Source organism: Oncorhynchus keta, chromosome 26, assembly GCF_023373465.1.
Source record: "Oncorhynchus keta strain PuntledgeMale-10-30-2019 chromosome 26, Oket_V2, whole genome shotgun sequence".
Taxonomy (NCBI): domain Eukaryota; kingdom Metazoa; phylum Chordata; class Actinopteri; order Salmoniformes; family Salmonidae; genus Oncorhynchus; species Oncorhynchus keta.
In genome coordinates this window covers 16052045-16068171 of record NC_068446.1, presented here as the reverse complement: position 1 = coordinate 16068171, position 16127 = coordinate 16052045, and the positions used below count along the sequence as shown (strand labels likewise).

Here is a 16127-nt window from a genome sequence, read left to right as displayed (position 1 = left end):
AGATCTACACTGGAGTTGCTTACCAAGAAGACAGTGTGTATGTTCCTGAGTGGAAAAGTAAAAACTTAAGTCTGCTTGAAAATATATGGCAAGACTTAAATGTCTGTCTAGCCATGTTCCAACATATAGAAGAATTTTCAAAATAATAATGGACAAATATTGTACCATTCAGATTTGCAAAGCTCTTATAGTCTTACCCAAGAAGACCCACAACTGTAATCAATGCCAAAGGTGTTTCTAACATGTATTGAGTCAGGGAGCTGAATACTTATGCAATGACTATTTTACTTATGTTAAAGGCCAAACTGAAAAAATGAAAATGTTCACTCAAATTGTTCTGCCAAATATGAGTCAGTAGTAAATGCTAAACTTTATTTTGTATGGATGATCAATGTAGGCCTACTCTGTTTTTGCCAGGCAAAACTGGAGGGAAAAACCCCCAGTTATTTTTGGTCTAATCTGGATTGTAATCTGGTCCGCCTTTGCTTGCCAATGCTGATTGGTCATTGGCTAACAATCAAGATGTACAAGTATTTGGTTCTGAAGTATAGATGAGAATTTGACTACTTGCTGGCAGCGGGTTCAGAATGACAATGACAATCGTATACAAAAAACATTTTTTGGGGGAATTTTTTGGGGGAAATTGTACTATCAGGGCATTTTTCAGAGCACATGCCCCTTCCAGTCTACAAAGGTAGTGCCTGATCTGTGCCTGTTCCCATGGCCTTATTGTATACTGTGTGCAGTGAAAGCCCTTTTGGTCACTGCTGGCCATCACTGTTAGCCTTGCAAATTATAGTTTACCTGAATGCCTTGTATTGTGCCTAGCCTACAAAACTCTGGCCTAGCCTATAGCGTGCTAGCCCACTGCTATGTTTATATTGAGTGCTATGTTTAGCCTATTCTACATACTCTCTATTGTTTGTTTTATTAGAGAAACCACTATCACTTCTACTAGTCCCCTCTTGCTATGTTGGTGTGTCTTAAAGCGGCAATATGCAAGATTTTGGGTGACCTGACCAAATTCACATATAAATTTGACTTATAGATATGTCATTCTCATTGAAAGCAAGTCTAAGAAGATGTAGCTAATATTCTAATAGTTGTATGTGAGTTATTTCTGTTCTTAAGTTTCGCATCAAACAGCTGAAAATACTTTATTTTTGATTATGGAAAATAAAAATCACTGCGGTTTAGACACTTCTTGCTTTAGTCACACACTGAAATGAGGCTATTAGAATTTTAGCAACCAGGAAGTGGTGGAGCGATTTTCTGCATAGTGCATCTTTAAGTGTTTGCAATAAAGAGTTTTCTGTACATCCGTCTCCTATTAGTCATTGCCACACCTAAGAGGCGCCAGTACGATTCTACCTATATTTAACTGGCACCTCTTTCAGAGACCACCACCAGTTGGTGGTGCTTTTTTTCAATCCGGTATAGTAAAGTCATTGTAGACATGATAGGCATATTTTTATAAGGCATTGATGATGCTAAAGCATTGCTCCATTTACATTCTCTCGTGGCCAGATCGCCATTAACATAATTGGTACTGTGGGATAACAAGCAGCAGTAATTGTGTTGGGTTTTTCGTCACTGGTTATTTGGAGAAATCACGATATTACAGGTGTTGGCGTCTTTCAAATTTCGGAAGAGGAGGGTACATTTCGGTCGTTAACTTGCAAATAGAGAGGATGGATGGAGCTCCTCGTGCCGGTTCCGCTCCTCGTTCTAGCATCTCTTCATCTCTTCTCTCACGTATGGATCCAGAACTTAATCAAGCAGGAGACCAATCATGTGAGACTTAAATCTGGGTTAACTGAGATTACTCCATATATTATGCTGCTTTAGACTGATTCAGTTATTCATCCTAACAGGCAGATTGTTTTGTCTATGCCAGCCACGAAATTGATCTTAACCAACTGCCAGAAGTGAGGCTTTCCTCTGTGTATTGGTACATCAAACCAGTGAGTTTTTTTTTTGTTGTACATTCAAATCTCTAACTCTATCACAAAGGGAATTATACACCATCAGTTACAATAGTTTTTTTTTGTCATGTTTGACAGCATGATGGGAAGCAGAGTTGAAATCCATCAAACCTCACACCGAAAGGAAACTTTGATTCATAGTTCCAGTGAAAGGCCTGTCGTGTGATCCTAATTGAATGTAAAACAAACATGGCCATATTGGGGCCTGCTGTGTTTTGGCAGGGCTGGTTTGTTTGACAAACAATAGACGGAGTGGTTGTACGGAAGGCAATGCTTAACGTCAACTTCGATCCTAGTGTCGTCTTGTGAAGGATTTCCCCCTGCATTGTCAACTAGTCTGGAAGCTGGACATATTGAACCTATATGGTGGGTATCCTCCAGGAATGTGACAAGGGGATTTAAATGGAGGCTTAAGGGCACAATCCTTTATTTGTTTTTCAACCAAAAGGCAGGCATGCCACTTGCTCTAAAGCTAAGGGATGGGGATGGAGAAATGTCACCACACCACAAATTCATAAATGCAGTTATGTTTGTAACAACTGGCACATATAAGGATTAAACATATTTTGAAGCTATACATTGTTTATAAACAACCCCTACATTTCATCCCTGTCCCAGCAGGAGCCATGATTCCTGTGACGGAGTTCCGACAGTTTTCGGAACAGCAGCCACAGTTCCGGGTTCTGAAGCCCTGGTGGGATGTGTTCACAGACTACCTCTCTGTGGTCATGCTAATGATCGGAGTGTTCGGATGCACCTTACAGGTCAGTAACATCCAACAGCTTCAAAAGCTCTTCCATAAAAAGCCTGACTATCTATGAACAAACTATTGTTCCTAAGGGGTGCATACATGTTCTAAACATTTTAAAGCATAAGCCTATACCCAGGCGGCAAAACTGAGTAAGTTTTACTATTGTAGTTCAGTCTGCCTTCTGTTCTGTGTGCAGAACAGTCATATTTTTTTAAAATATTTTGTTTCTTTTAAACTATAATACCAGTCAAAAGTTTGCACACGCCTACTCATTCAAGGGTTTTTATTTGTACTATTTTCTACATTGTAGAATAATAGTGAAGACATCAAAACTATGAAATAACACATGGAATCATGTAGGAACCGAACAAGTGTAAACAAATGAAAATATATTTTCTATTTGAGATATTTCAAAGTAGCCACCTTTTGCCTTGACAGCCTTGCACATGCTTGGCATTCTCTCAACCAGCTTCACCTGGAATGCTTTTCCAGCAGTCTTGAAAGAGTTACCACATATGCTGAGCAACTGTTGACTGCTATTCTTTTACTCCGCGGTCCAACTGATCCCAAACCATCTGAATTGTGTTGAGTCGGGTGATTGTCGAGTGATTGTAGATGCCAGGTCATCTGCAGCACTCCATCACGCTCCTTCTTGGTCAATAGCCCTTACACCGCCTGGCAGTGTTGGGTCATTGTCCTGTTGAAAAACAAATTATAGTCCCACTAAGTGCAAACCAGATGGGATGGCATATCGCTGCAGAATGTTGTGGTAGCCATGCTGGTTAAGTGTGCCTTGAATTCTAAATAAATCAGTGTCACCAGCAAAGCACCCCCACACCATCACACCACCATGCTTCACAGTAGGAACCACACACGTAGAGCTCATCTATTCACCTACACTGCGTCTCACAAAGACATAGCGGTTGGAACCAAAAATCTCAAATTTGGATTCATAAGACCAAAGGACAGATTTCCATCAGTCAAATGTGCATTGCTTGTGTTTCTTGGCCCACGCAAGTCTCTTCTTCTATTGGTGCCCTTTAGTAGTGGTTTCTTTGCACAATGTACAATGAAGGCCTGATACACAGTCTCACCTGAACAGTCGATGTTGAGATGTCTGTTACTAATCTTGAACTATGGAGAATTTATTTGGGCTACAATTTCTGAGGCTGGTAACTCTAATGAACTTATCCTCTGCAGCAGAGGTAACTCTGGGTCTTCCTTTCCTGTGGCGGTCCTCATGAGAGCCAGTTTCATCATAGAGCTTGATGGTTTTTGCAACTGCACTTGAAGAAACTTAATTTTCCAGATTGACTGACCTTCATGTCTTAAAGTAATATTTGACTGTTGTTTCTCTTTGCTTATTTGAGGTGTCCTTGCCATAATATGGACTTGATTGTTTACCAAATAGGGCTATCTTCTGTATACTACCTCCTACCTTGTCACAACACAACTGATTGGCTAAAACACATTAAGAAGGTAAGAAATTCCACAAATTAACTTTTAACAAGGCACACCTGTTATTGAAATGCATTCCAGGTGACTACCTCATGAAGCTGGTTGAAAGTGCAAAGCCGTCAAGGCAAAGGGTGGCTACTTTGAAGAATCTCAAATATATCAAATATATTTTTGTTTTTTTTGGTTCATATGTGTTATTTCATAGTTCTGATGCCATCACTATTATTCTACAATGTAGAAAATAGTTCAAGTAAAGAAACCCTGGAATGAGTAGGTGTGTCCTAACTTTTGACTGGTACTTTATGTATCAACTCACCTCAACCACTCCAGTATCCCTGTACATTGAATGAGGTACTGGTACTGACCTGTATATACTTGCATCCTCGTGTTCTTTAACTCTCATTGTAGTTCTATTCCAAAAACGATATATAATAATAAAAAATATATACAGCTCTGGAAAAAATTAAGAGACCACTGCAAAATTATCAGTTTCTCTGATTTTACTATTTATAGTTATGTGTTTATTCTAATGCAAATAGTCTGGGTAGCCATTTGTTTAGCTGTTCAGGAGTCTTATGGCTTGGGGGTAGAAGCAGGTTAGAAGCCTCTTGGACCTAGACTTGGTGCTCCAGTACCACTTGCCGTGCGGAAGCAGACAGAAGTCTATGACTAGGGTGGCTTAAGTCTCGATGTCGCAGCTGTAAAACCTTTTGAGGATCTGAGGACCCTTGACGAATCTTTTCAGTTCCTGAGGGTGAATGGGTTTTGTCGTGCCCTCTTCATGACTGTCTTGATGTGCTTGGACCATGTTGGTGATGTGGATGCCAAGGAACTTAACCTGCTCCACTACAGCCCCGTCGATGAGAATGGGGGCATGCTCGGTCCTCCTTTTCCTATAGTCCACAATCGTCTCCTTTGTCTTGATCACGTTGAGGGAGAGATTGTTGTCCTTGCACCACACGGTCAGGACTCTGAGCTCCTCCCTATAGGCTGTCTTATTGTTGTCTGCAAACTTAATAATGGTGTTGGAATCGTGCCTGAACGTGCAGTCATGAGTGAACAGGGACTACAGGAGGGGACTGAGCATGCACCCCTGAGGGGCTCCTGTGTTGAGGGTCAGTGTGGCAGATGTGTTATTACCTACCCGCTGAGCTGTAGTCAATGAATAGTATTCCCACATAGGTGTTCCTTTTGTCCAGGAGTGAAAGGGCAGTGTGGAGTACAATAGAGATGGCATCATCTGTGGATCTGTGTGGGTGTTATGCAAATTGGAGTGGGTCTAGGGTTGCTGGGATAATGTTGATGTGAGACATAACCAGCCTTTCAAAGCATTTCATGGTTACAGACGTGAGTGCTACGTTTCGGAAGTCATTTAGGCAGGTTACCTTCATGTTCTTGGGCACGGACTATGTTGGTCTGCTTGAAACATGTTGGTATTACAGAGTCAGTCAGGGAGAGGTTGAAAATGTCAGTGAAGACACTTGCCAGTTGGTCAGCACATGCTCTGAGTACACGTCCTGGTAATCCGTCCGGCCCTGATCCTTGTGAATGTTGACCTGTTTTAAAGGTCTTACTCACATCGGCTGCGGAGAGCGTGATCAGTCATCTGGAACAGCTGAAGCTCTCATGCATGTTTCAGTGTTACTTGCCTCAAAGCGAGCATATAAGTTATTTATGTCACTGGTAGGCTTGTGTCACTGGGCAGCTCTCGGCAGTGGTTCCCTTTGTCGTCTGTAATAGTTTGATGCTCGTCGGGTTTGGCAGGGCTTGTAGAGCCGGTTTAGTATGATTTGATCTTAGTCCTGTATTGACGCTTTGCCAATTTGATGGTTCGTCGGAAGGCATCGCAGGATTTCTTATAAGCCTCCGGGTTAGAGTCCTGCTCCTTGAAAGTGGCAGCTCTACCTTTTAGCTCAGTGTGAATGTTGCCTGTAATCCATGGCTTCTGGTTGGGGTATGTACGTACAATCACTGTGGGAACAACGTCATCTATGCACCAGTGACTGATGTGTACTCCGCAATGCCATCGGAAGAATCCCGGAACATTTTCCAGTCTGTGCTAGCAAAGCAGTCATGTAGTTTAGCATATGCTTCATCTGACCACTTTTTTATAGACTGAGTCACTGGTGCTTCCTGCTTTCATTTTTACTTGTAATCAGGAGAATATAATTATGGTCAGATTTACCAAATAGAGGGCATTGTAGGCATCTATGAGTAGAATAAAGGTGGTCCAGAGTAAAAAATAAATAAATAAAAAAATGTTTTAATATATGTTAGATTCCCCCCCTGGTTTAACATGCTGATAGAAATTAGGTAAGACTGATTTGAGTTTCCCTGCATTAAAGTCCTTTGTCACTAGGAGCGCCGCCTCTGGATGAGCGTTTCCTGTTTGCTTAAGGCGGAATAGAGCTCATTGAGTGCGGTCGTTGTGCCAGTATCGGTCTGTGGTGGTATGTAGACAGCTACAAAAATACAGAAACTCTCTAGGTAGATGGTGTGGTCTACAGCTTATCATGTAATACTCTAGCTCAGGCGAGCAAAACCTTGACTTCCTTAGATATTGTGCACCAGCTGTTTACAAATAAATAAGATACAGTAAGTCATTAGGGACACCAAGCTCTAGAACTTTGTGTCCTGTCCTGCAGTGACAAACAGCCCGGTGTTGGGTTCAAGTAAGTTGCAGTCTGGCGGGAGTATACAAACGGAAAGGAAATAAATTCCTGCATAACACACACACACACTGCACCACCCCAAAAAATGTCCTCCTGCCTTCCCCACCCGCTCTTTATAAACACATGGATTTGTCCCAAATGGCACCCTATTTCCTATAGTGCATTGATCAAAAATAGTGCACTAAATAGGGAATTGGATGCCATTTGGGATGTAGTCATGATTCATATGGCCTGTCACTTCCTTGTTCTTCACCTCTCAGACCAGCTGGAGAGGGTGGAGCTCGATTTGCTTATTCTTGGGATGCGTCCCAAATTAACCCTATTCCCTACATTGTGCACTAATTTGGACCAGGGCCCATAGGGGCTACATCTCTGTATAAACCTGTGTAGATTATGACTAATAATTTTTTGAAACCCCAAACACCACTGACAGGAACTATTTATTAGGGTGGGAATATCCCCTGTTGTCCCTTGAGCTGAGGGAGGAGTCTCTACGAAAGACAGAATGAGTGTTTAGAAATGGTAAAAACCAGTCTGGCCTCAGAAATACGAAACATACTTTTGGTCATGTAGTGTATGTATAGTATGTGGACACCTGCTCGTCGAACATCTCATTCCAAAATCATGAGCATTAATATGGACTTGGTTCCCGTTTGTTTCTATAACAGCCCCCACTCTTCTGGGAAGGCTTTCCTCTAGATGTTGGAATATTGCTACTGGGATTTGCTTCCATTCAGCCACAAGCATTATTGAGGTTGGAACTGATGTTGGGCAATTAGCTTTAAACCACTGCAGACAACACTTGGCATTGCGCATGGTGATCTTAAGCTTGTGTGCCGCTGCTCGGCCATGGAAACCCATTTCATGAATCTCCTAATGAATAGTTATTGTGCTTACGTTGCTTCGCGAGACAGTTTGGAAGCAGGTGTGAAACTATTTCTGTGCGCTACGCTCTTCAGCACTTGGCTGTCCCATTCTGTGAGCTTGTGTTGTCAACCACTTTGCAGCTGATCCGTTGTTGCTCCTAGACATTTTCACTTCACAATAACAGCACTTACAATTGACCTGCCTCAGGCATCTGGATCAGGACAGAAATCTAACGTACTGACTTGTTGGAAAGGTGGCATCCTATGACGATGCCATGTTCAACGTCACGGAGTTCTTCAGTAAGTCCATTCTACTGCCAATGTTTGTCAATGGAGATTGCATGGCAGTGTGCTTGGTTTTATATACCCGTCACCATGCATGTGGCTGAAGTAGCTGAATCTGCTCATTTGAAGGGGTGTCCACATACTTTTGTTTATATAGTGTTTATATAGGGGCGGCAGGGTAGCCTAGTGGTTAGAGCGTTGGACTAGTAACCAGAAGGTTGCAAGTTCAAACCCCCGAGCTGACAAGGTACAAATCTGTCGTTCTGCCCCTGAACAGGCAGTTAACCCGCTGTTCCCAGGCCGTCATTGAAAATAAGAATTTGTTCTTAACTGACTTGCCTGGTTAAATAAAGGTAAAATAAAATAAATAAATTAGTGAGAACCTCCAAGATGTATGATATCTACCAATGATCTAGCTACTGTACTTAAGACAAACTACAGTAGGGAGGTTGGTCGGGGATCATGGGTGGGCGTATACCATGACCGTCTAGCAAACCAAAGGTTGCGGGTTGGAGTCACTAGGATATTTAGCTAACCCTTATTCTAACTTTAACCGGATTCAGCTAACCTGCTATGCAAATTATCCTACCTTTGGTCATTTTTGTTTTCCTAACCTTTTACGTTAATTATCCTAACCTTTGTCATTAATTCTCCAAACCACTAATGTAATTCTCTCCGTAGCTCTCCTTTTGTTGTTAAGATGCAACAAGCAACCAGGTCTCAGAGAAAGATGTATAATACTGTACGTCCTCCAAGCCATATTATCTCGTTCTTATATTACTTAATTCCTTTTATTTTGGTGGGAATTGCATGTTTTTTTTTATTGTTGGGTATTACTGCACTGTTGGAGCCAGGAACATAAGCATTTCCCTGCCAAATATGTACAGTAGTAGTCAAAAGTTTGGACACCTTCTCATTCAAAAGTTTTTCTTTATTTTGACTATTTTCTACATTGTAGAATAATAGTGAAGACATCAACTCTTAAGTAACACCTGGAATCATATAGTAACCAAAAAAGTGTTAAACAAATCAAAAATATATTTTATAATATATTATATATTTTAGATTCTTCAAAGTAGGAACCCTTTGTCTTGATGACAGCTTTACACTCTTGGCATTCTCTCAACCAGCTTCATGAGGAATGCTTTTCCAACAGCCTTAAAAGGAGTTCCCACATATGCTGAGCACTGGTTGGCTGCTTTTCTTACACTCTGCATCCCACTTGGGTTGAGTTCGGGTGATTGTGGAGGCCAGGTCATCTGATGCAGTACTCATCACGCTCCTTCACAGCCTGGAGGTGTGTTTTGGGTCATTGTTCTCTTGAAAAACAAATGATACGCCATCCCATCTGGTTTGGACTATCGCTGCAGAATGCCGTGGTAGCCATGCTGGTTAAGTGTGCTTTGAATTATAAATAAATTACTGACAGTGTCACCAGGAAAGCACCATAATATCTCCTCCTTCATGGTGGGAAACACGCATGCGGAGATCATCCGTTCACCTACTCTAAGTCTCACAAAGACTTGGTGGTTGGAACCAAAAATCACATTTGGATTCATCAGACCATAGGACAGATTTCCACCGGTGTCATGTCCATTGCTCATATATCTTGGCCCAACAACTCTTCTTCTTATTTGTGTCCTTTAGTAGTGGTTTCTTTGCAGCAATTTGACCATGATGTCCTGAACAGTTGACGTTGTCTGTTACTTGAATTCTGATTGATTTATTTGGGCTGCAATCTGAGGTGCAGTTAATTGATGATTTCTGAGGCTGGTAACTCTAATGAACTTATCCTCTGCAGCAGAGGTAACTCTAGGTCTTCCTTTCCCGTGGTGATCCTCATGAGAGCCAGTTTCATCATAGCGCTTGATGGTTTTTGTAACTGCACTTGAAGAAACGTTCAGTTCTTAGTGTTCTGCGTTGACTGACCTTCACGTCTTAAAGTAACGATGAAATGTTGTTTCTCTTTGCTTATTTGAGCTGTTCTTGCCATTATTTGGACTTGGTCTTTTACCAAATAGCCCTATCTTCTGTATACCAACCCTGCCTTGTCATAACACAACTAATTGGCTCAAATGCATCAAGATGAAAAGAAATTCCACATATTAACAATGCCTGTTAATTGAAATGCATTCCAGGTGACTACCTCATGAAGCTGGTTGAGAGAATGCCAAGAGTGTGCAAAGCTGTCATCAAGATAAAGGGTGGCTAAAATATATTTGAATTTAACACTGTTTTGATAACACAAATGGAATCATGTAGCAATTTCATAGACCAGAGTCTTCACTATTATGCTACAATGTAGAAACTAGTAAAAATAAAAAAAAAACTTGAATGAGTAGGTGTCCAAACTTTTTACTGGTACTGTATTTGTGACAAATAACATATGATCAGTTAAGTCATCCAATTTGGATGCTATTGTATGACCGGCTAAGATATATAATACTATACGTCCTGTAATTTGTATGACATTGTACGATCACTATTCCATTCATAATGTAATCTATCATACTAAATGGAGGGAACATATTTACTTACCAAATGCTAAGAATTTCCCTGAGACATGGTTGACAAAACAACACCCATCCGATGACTTCCGAGAACTGCAGCCTTGTCAAAGCAGACTTTAAAAAAATGTTTTACTAGCCCTAATTAATACATTTCCTGTCTCAGTTTAGAATCGTGGGGGAAGCACTGGCCCTGCCAAAGGGGAAACATTTTTTTTTGAAAACCGAGAGTAGCTCATGTATAGCTCTACATACCAGCTACCACATATAGGGAAAGGGAGAAAGCTGAAGGGGGGATATATAGAGGGAGAGCGAGGGCGAACAAGACAAGCGAAGCGGAAGAGAAAGGGAGCTGAGGGGCAACGGAGAAATGGAGGAGTGTGAAACAGAGTACATGAGGGAGTAAGAGGGGGACAGAAAGGAGGGTGTAGAATTCTCCTAATCCTCTCTAGAGACTGTACTTAGGGAGTGAACATTATTTATAATAAGGGATTCATGGAGAAAATTTGACCTCTGTGAAATGTAAACGGATGGCCCTCCCTTCAGCAAAGTATATTTGACCTAAATTCTCCCTTAACGCTAAAAAAAACAAGTGACCCTCCCCTATACCCAAAATTATTAATACAAAGTGGATAGCAGAACATGTTTACCCTCACTACTTGGACAGACCAGAGCCTTATATATGCAGTTTTAGAAACTGTTCTTCATCCTGTAAGCATTAGATGACGACAAAGGAATTTTGATGCACAGGGCTACGGGCCAGAAGGTTCGCAGAGCACTGCGGTCTGACAAAAGTAAGGGTATAAAGATCTCCTTTATAGCTAAAGCTTTGCATGAATCGATCAGAAGTATTTGCAGGTCAAAATTGCCTTTGTAATTTTGCATATTAGCAGATTTTTTTTATTTTAATACCACACAAATTACCAAAATGACAGGCAAAGAATGGATAGGCCTATGTGTTCATCTTATCATATTTCTCCAATGCCAAATCTCGTTTGGAATGAAACTGTCCATGTTTGCAAATAATAAAATCTGAGACTTCATTAGGACTCTGAGCATGGTGCTTTCAAAGGTTAGGCCTACCTTTCCACCCCAGACAGAGTAGGCTTACCGACGTAGAAAAATGTTAGCTTTAACTGCTGGCTAGTCGTCTTCCGTGGTTTAACCAAATGAGAGCAGTGTTTCCTTAAAAGGCTGTCTGGGTTTAAACATCTTCTATTGTAGGCCTACAGAAACTGACGAGCTTAATCAATTGATAGTGACAGAATTAGATTACTTCCCAAGAAAAGACGGCCTCTGTACGTCAAAGAAATGAAACCATGATATCCCCCATATGCATCGGAGTCAAGTCTTTCCCGGGTATTTTACAGTTTGTTTCTAGCGTAAAGCATTGCGGTTGAGGTCGGGTGATTGTGGAGGCCAGGTCATCTGATACAGCACTCATCACTCTCTTTCTTGGTCAAATAGGCCTTACACAGCCTGGAGGTGTGTTTTGGGTCATTGTTATGTTGAAAAACAAATTAGCGTGAACCAGATGGGATTGTGTATCACTGCGTAATGCTGTGGTAGTCATGCTGGTTAAGTGTGCATTGAATTCTAAATAAATCAGACAGTGTCACCAGCAAAGCATCCCCACACCATCACACTTCCTCCTCCATGCTTCATGGTGGGATCCACACATGCGGAGGTCATCAATTCACCTGCTCTGCGTCTCACAAAGACACAGCGGTTGGAACAAAAACATCTCAATTTGGATTCATAAGTCCAAACATTGCTAATGTTTCTTGGCCCGAGGGAGTCACTTATTATTGGTGTCCTTTTACTAGTGGTTTCTTTGCAGCAATTAGACCATGAAGGCCTGAATCATGCAGTCTCCTCTGAACAGTTGATGTTGATGTGTTTGTTACTTGAACTCTAAGCATTTACTTGAGGTCCAATGTATGAGGCTGGCAACTCGAAAGAATTCATCCTCTGCAGCAATTTAACTCTGGGTCTTCCTTTCCTGTGGCCATCCTCATGAGAGCCAGTTTCATCATAAAGCTTGATTGTTTTTGTGACTGAACTTGAAGAAACATTTAAAGTTCTCAACATTTTCCGGATTGACTGACCTTCATGTCTTAATGTAATGATGGACTGTCATTTCTCTTTTCTTATTTGAGCTGTTCTTGCCATAATATGGACTTGGTCTTTTACGAAGTAAAGCTGTTTTCTGTATACCACACCTACCTTGTCACAACACAACTGATTGGCTCAAAAGCATTAAGAAGGTAAGAAATTCCACAAATGAACTTTTAACAAGGCACACATGTTAACTGAAATGCATTCCAGGGGGCTACCCCATGAAGCTCATTGAGAGAATGCCAAGAGTGCAAAGCTGTCATCAAGGCAAAGGGTGGCTACTTTGATGAATCTTACATCAAAATATGTTTTATAATTGATCTTTTTTTGGTTAATACACGATTCCATATGTGTTTTCATAGTTTTGATGCCTACTATTATTCTACAATTTAGAAAATAGTAAAACATGAAGGAAAACCCTGGAATGAGTCAACTTTTGACTGGAACTATATACACTACCATTCAAAAGTTTGGGGTCACTTAGAAATGTCCTTGTTTTTGAAAGAAAATCACTTTTTTTTCATCCATTAAAATAACATCATTGATCACATAGTGTAGACATTATTGTTGAAAATTACTATTGTAGCTGGAAACGGCTGACTTAAAAAAAATGAATATCTACGTAGGCGTACAGAGGCTGAGAAATTAAGGCTATTCCATGCGAGAAACTGAAGATCTCATACAACGTGGTGTACTACTCCCTTCACAGAACAGAGCAAACTGGCCCTAACCAGAATAGAAAGGAGTGGGAGACCCCGCAGCACAACTGAGCAAAGGGACAAGTACATTAGTGTCTACAGTCGTGGCCAAAAGTTGAGAATGACACATATATTAATTTTCACAAAGTCTGCTGCCTCAGTTTGTATGATGGCAATTTGCATATACTCCAGAATGTTATGAAGAGATTAATTGCAAAGTCCCTCTTTGCCATGCTCAGTTGTGCCCCAGGGCCTTCCACTCCTCTTTCTATTCTGGTTACAGCCAGTTTGCTCTGTTCTGTGAAGGGAGTAGTACATAGCATTATACGAGATCTTCAGTTTCCTGGCAATTTATCGCATGGAATAGCCTTCATTTCCCAGAACAAGAATAGACGGACGAGTTTCAGAAGAAAGTGCTTTGTTTCTGGCCATTTTGAGCCTGTAATCGAACCCACAAATGCTGATGCTCCAGATACTCAAACTAGTCTAAAGAAGGCCAGTCTTATTGCTTCTTTAATCAGAACATTAGTTTTCAGCCATGCTAACATAATTGCAAAAGGGTTTTCTAATGATCCTTTTTAAAATGCTCAACTTGGATTAGCTAACACAACTTGCCATTGGAACACAGTGATGGTTGCTGATAATGGGCCTCCTTAAAATATCAGCCTTTCCCAGCTACAATAGTCATTTACAACATTAACAATGTCTACACTGTATTTCTGATCAATTTTATGTTATTTTAAAAGGACAAAAAGCAAATTCTTCTTTAAAAAAAACAATTTCCAAGTGACCTCAACTTTTGAATGGTAGTGTATCTGCTAATAAGCAAACTCAAATGGAATCTTTTATTTTTTTGCATCCAGTGCGGTAACAATTTTTAAATCTAATATTATTTGTCACATGCGCTGAATTCAACAGATGTCGACCTTACTGTGAAGTGCTTACTTATACAAGCCCTTAACGCTATTTCTTGAACTGCATTGTTGGTTAAGAAAATATTTACTAAATAAAGAAGAAACAAAACAATAACGCGGCTATATACAGGGGCTATCGCTACTGAGTCAGTGTGTGGGGTACATGTTAGTTGAGGTAATTTGTACATGTAGGTAGAGGTGAAGTGACTATGTATAGATAATAAACAGTGGGTAGCAGCAGTGTAAAAACAACGCGGGGGGTATCAATGTCAATAGTCTTGTTGGCAATTTTTAGGAGTTTGGACCATGATAGTTTGTTGATGTGGACACCAAGGAATTTGAAACTCTCGAACCGCTCCACGACATCTGTCGATTTAAATGGGGGGCCTGTTCGGCCCCCTTGAAGCGAGCATAAAATGCATTTAGCTCGTCTGGTAGGCTCGCATTACTGGCAGCTCGTGGCTGGATTTCCCTTAGTAGTCCGTAATCGTTTGCAAGCCCTGCCACATCTGATGAGCACCAGAGCCGGTGTAGTAGGATTCCATCTTAGTCCTGTATTGCTGCTTTGCCTATGATTGTTCATCTGAGGGCATAGTGGGATTTCTAAAAAGCGTCCGCTCCTTGAAAGCGGCAGCTTTATTCCCGTGCAGATGTTGCCTGTAATCCTTGGTTTCTGGTTGGGAATTGTACACACGGTCAATGTGGGGATGACATCGTTGATGCACTTATTGATGAACCCGGTGACTGAGGTGGTATACTCCTCAATGCCATTGGATGAATCCTGGAACATATAATCCAGTCTGTGCTAGCAAAACAGTCCTGTAGCATCTGAATCTTCTGACTACTTTTATTGACTGAGTCATTTTGGTACTTCCTGCTTTAGTTTTTGCTTGTAAGCAGGAATCGTGAGGATATAACTATGGTCAGATTTGCCAAATGGGAGGGGGGGGGGGGCTTTTTTTAATGTGTTTCTGTGTGTGGAGTAAAGGTATTTTTTTTTCTCTTTTTCCCCCCCTCTAACTTCTCTTGTAGCCAAAGTGATGTGGTGGAGCTAGCTAGCCTAAATTAAGTGATGTAGCTGGAGTAACTTGGGAAGCTTGCCAGGCTAGTTAACTAGCTAGCTAACTTGCCACTGAAGATACAGACAAAGGTAATGGTCAAGAACAGATATTAGCTAACTAGAACAAACCTCTTATATTAACTAGCTATCTGTAGCTTGCTAAAGCATCAATGTTTACCTGGCACACGAACCCTCCTATTTTTGTGTCGGTGTGATCGCTGGTGCTCCACCGCAGTTTGATGCGTATTTAGTCCATTGAATGCTGACAGACTTTTCTGCAAAGGCTGCATTCTCGTACAGTTCAGCTGGGAACTCCCTGTCCCTGGCTGTTATTCTGGTCATCAACTGTTTTACTCCTCAGCTCCTCTGCTGTAAATCTGGGCATTTTTTTTGTTAAATATTTCTCTCAGACAGCTGTCATTCATTCACGGAGTTGTTTGCATCCTGCACTTCTCACTCACACAGGGGAGGGGCTACAGTGGCGAGAGTGGGCTACACCTCTGGCTATGTTTTTCGGTGATTGAAATACATCAGTGAAAAACAATGTTATTCAAGTCAATTTTATTTAACTTTGCTTTCAGCTGGCAGATTATTTTTACTTTTTAGAATCCTATGCATTCTATTCGGAATTCCACGGCTTTTAGGCAGAATTCTGCGTGCGTGGATTCCATGCGGGTCTACAAATAAGCAACTAAGTCTAAACTGAAATATTTCAATGTAATAAAATACAAATTACATGACCCTTCCCCAGACTTGTTCTAAAAAATACTTATACTTGGACAATTTTTAGGGCCTTCCTCTGACGCCGCCTGG

The 16127-nt window shown here is 41.1% G+C and overlaps 1 protein-coding gene across 12 annotated transcripts in view; it reads left to right on the top strand.

The window, feature by feature from the left end:
- LOC118358999 (volume-regulated anion channel subunit LRRC8C-like) overlaps window positions 1-16127 on the top strand; it is a 31236-nt gene that overhangs the window by 9780 nt on the left and 5329 nt on the right. For 6 of the 12 annotated variants that reach the window (XM_035737118.2, XM_035737108.2, XM_035737114.2 and 3 more), the window contains one exon: window positions 2604-2749. The exons of 1 other annotated variant lie outside the window; for it this stretch is intronic. In XM_035737118.2, the coding sequence (XP_035593011.1) occupies window positions 2612-2749 (138 nt within the window). In that variant the 5' untranslated portion in view covers window positions 2604-2611. The remainder of the gene's footprint in view (window positions 1-2603; window positions 2750-16127) is intronic. 5 more of the 12 variants (XM_035737109.2, XM_035737117.2, XM_035737113.2 and 2 more) reach the window with 1 other exon arrangement.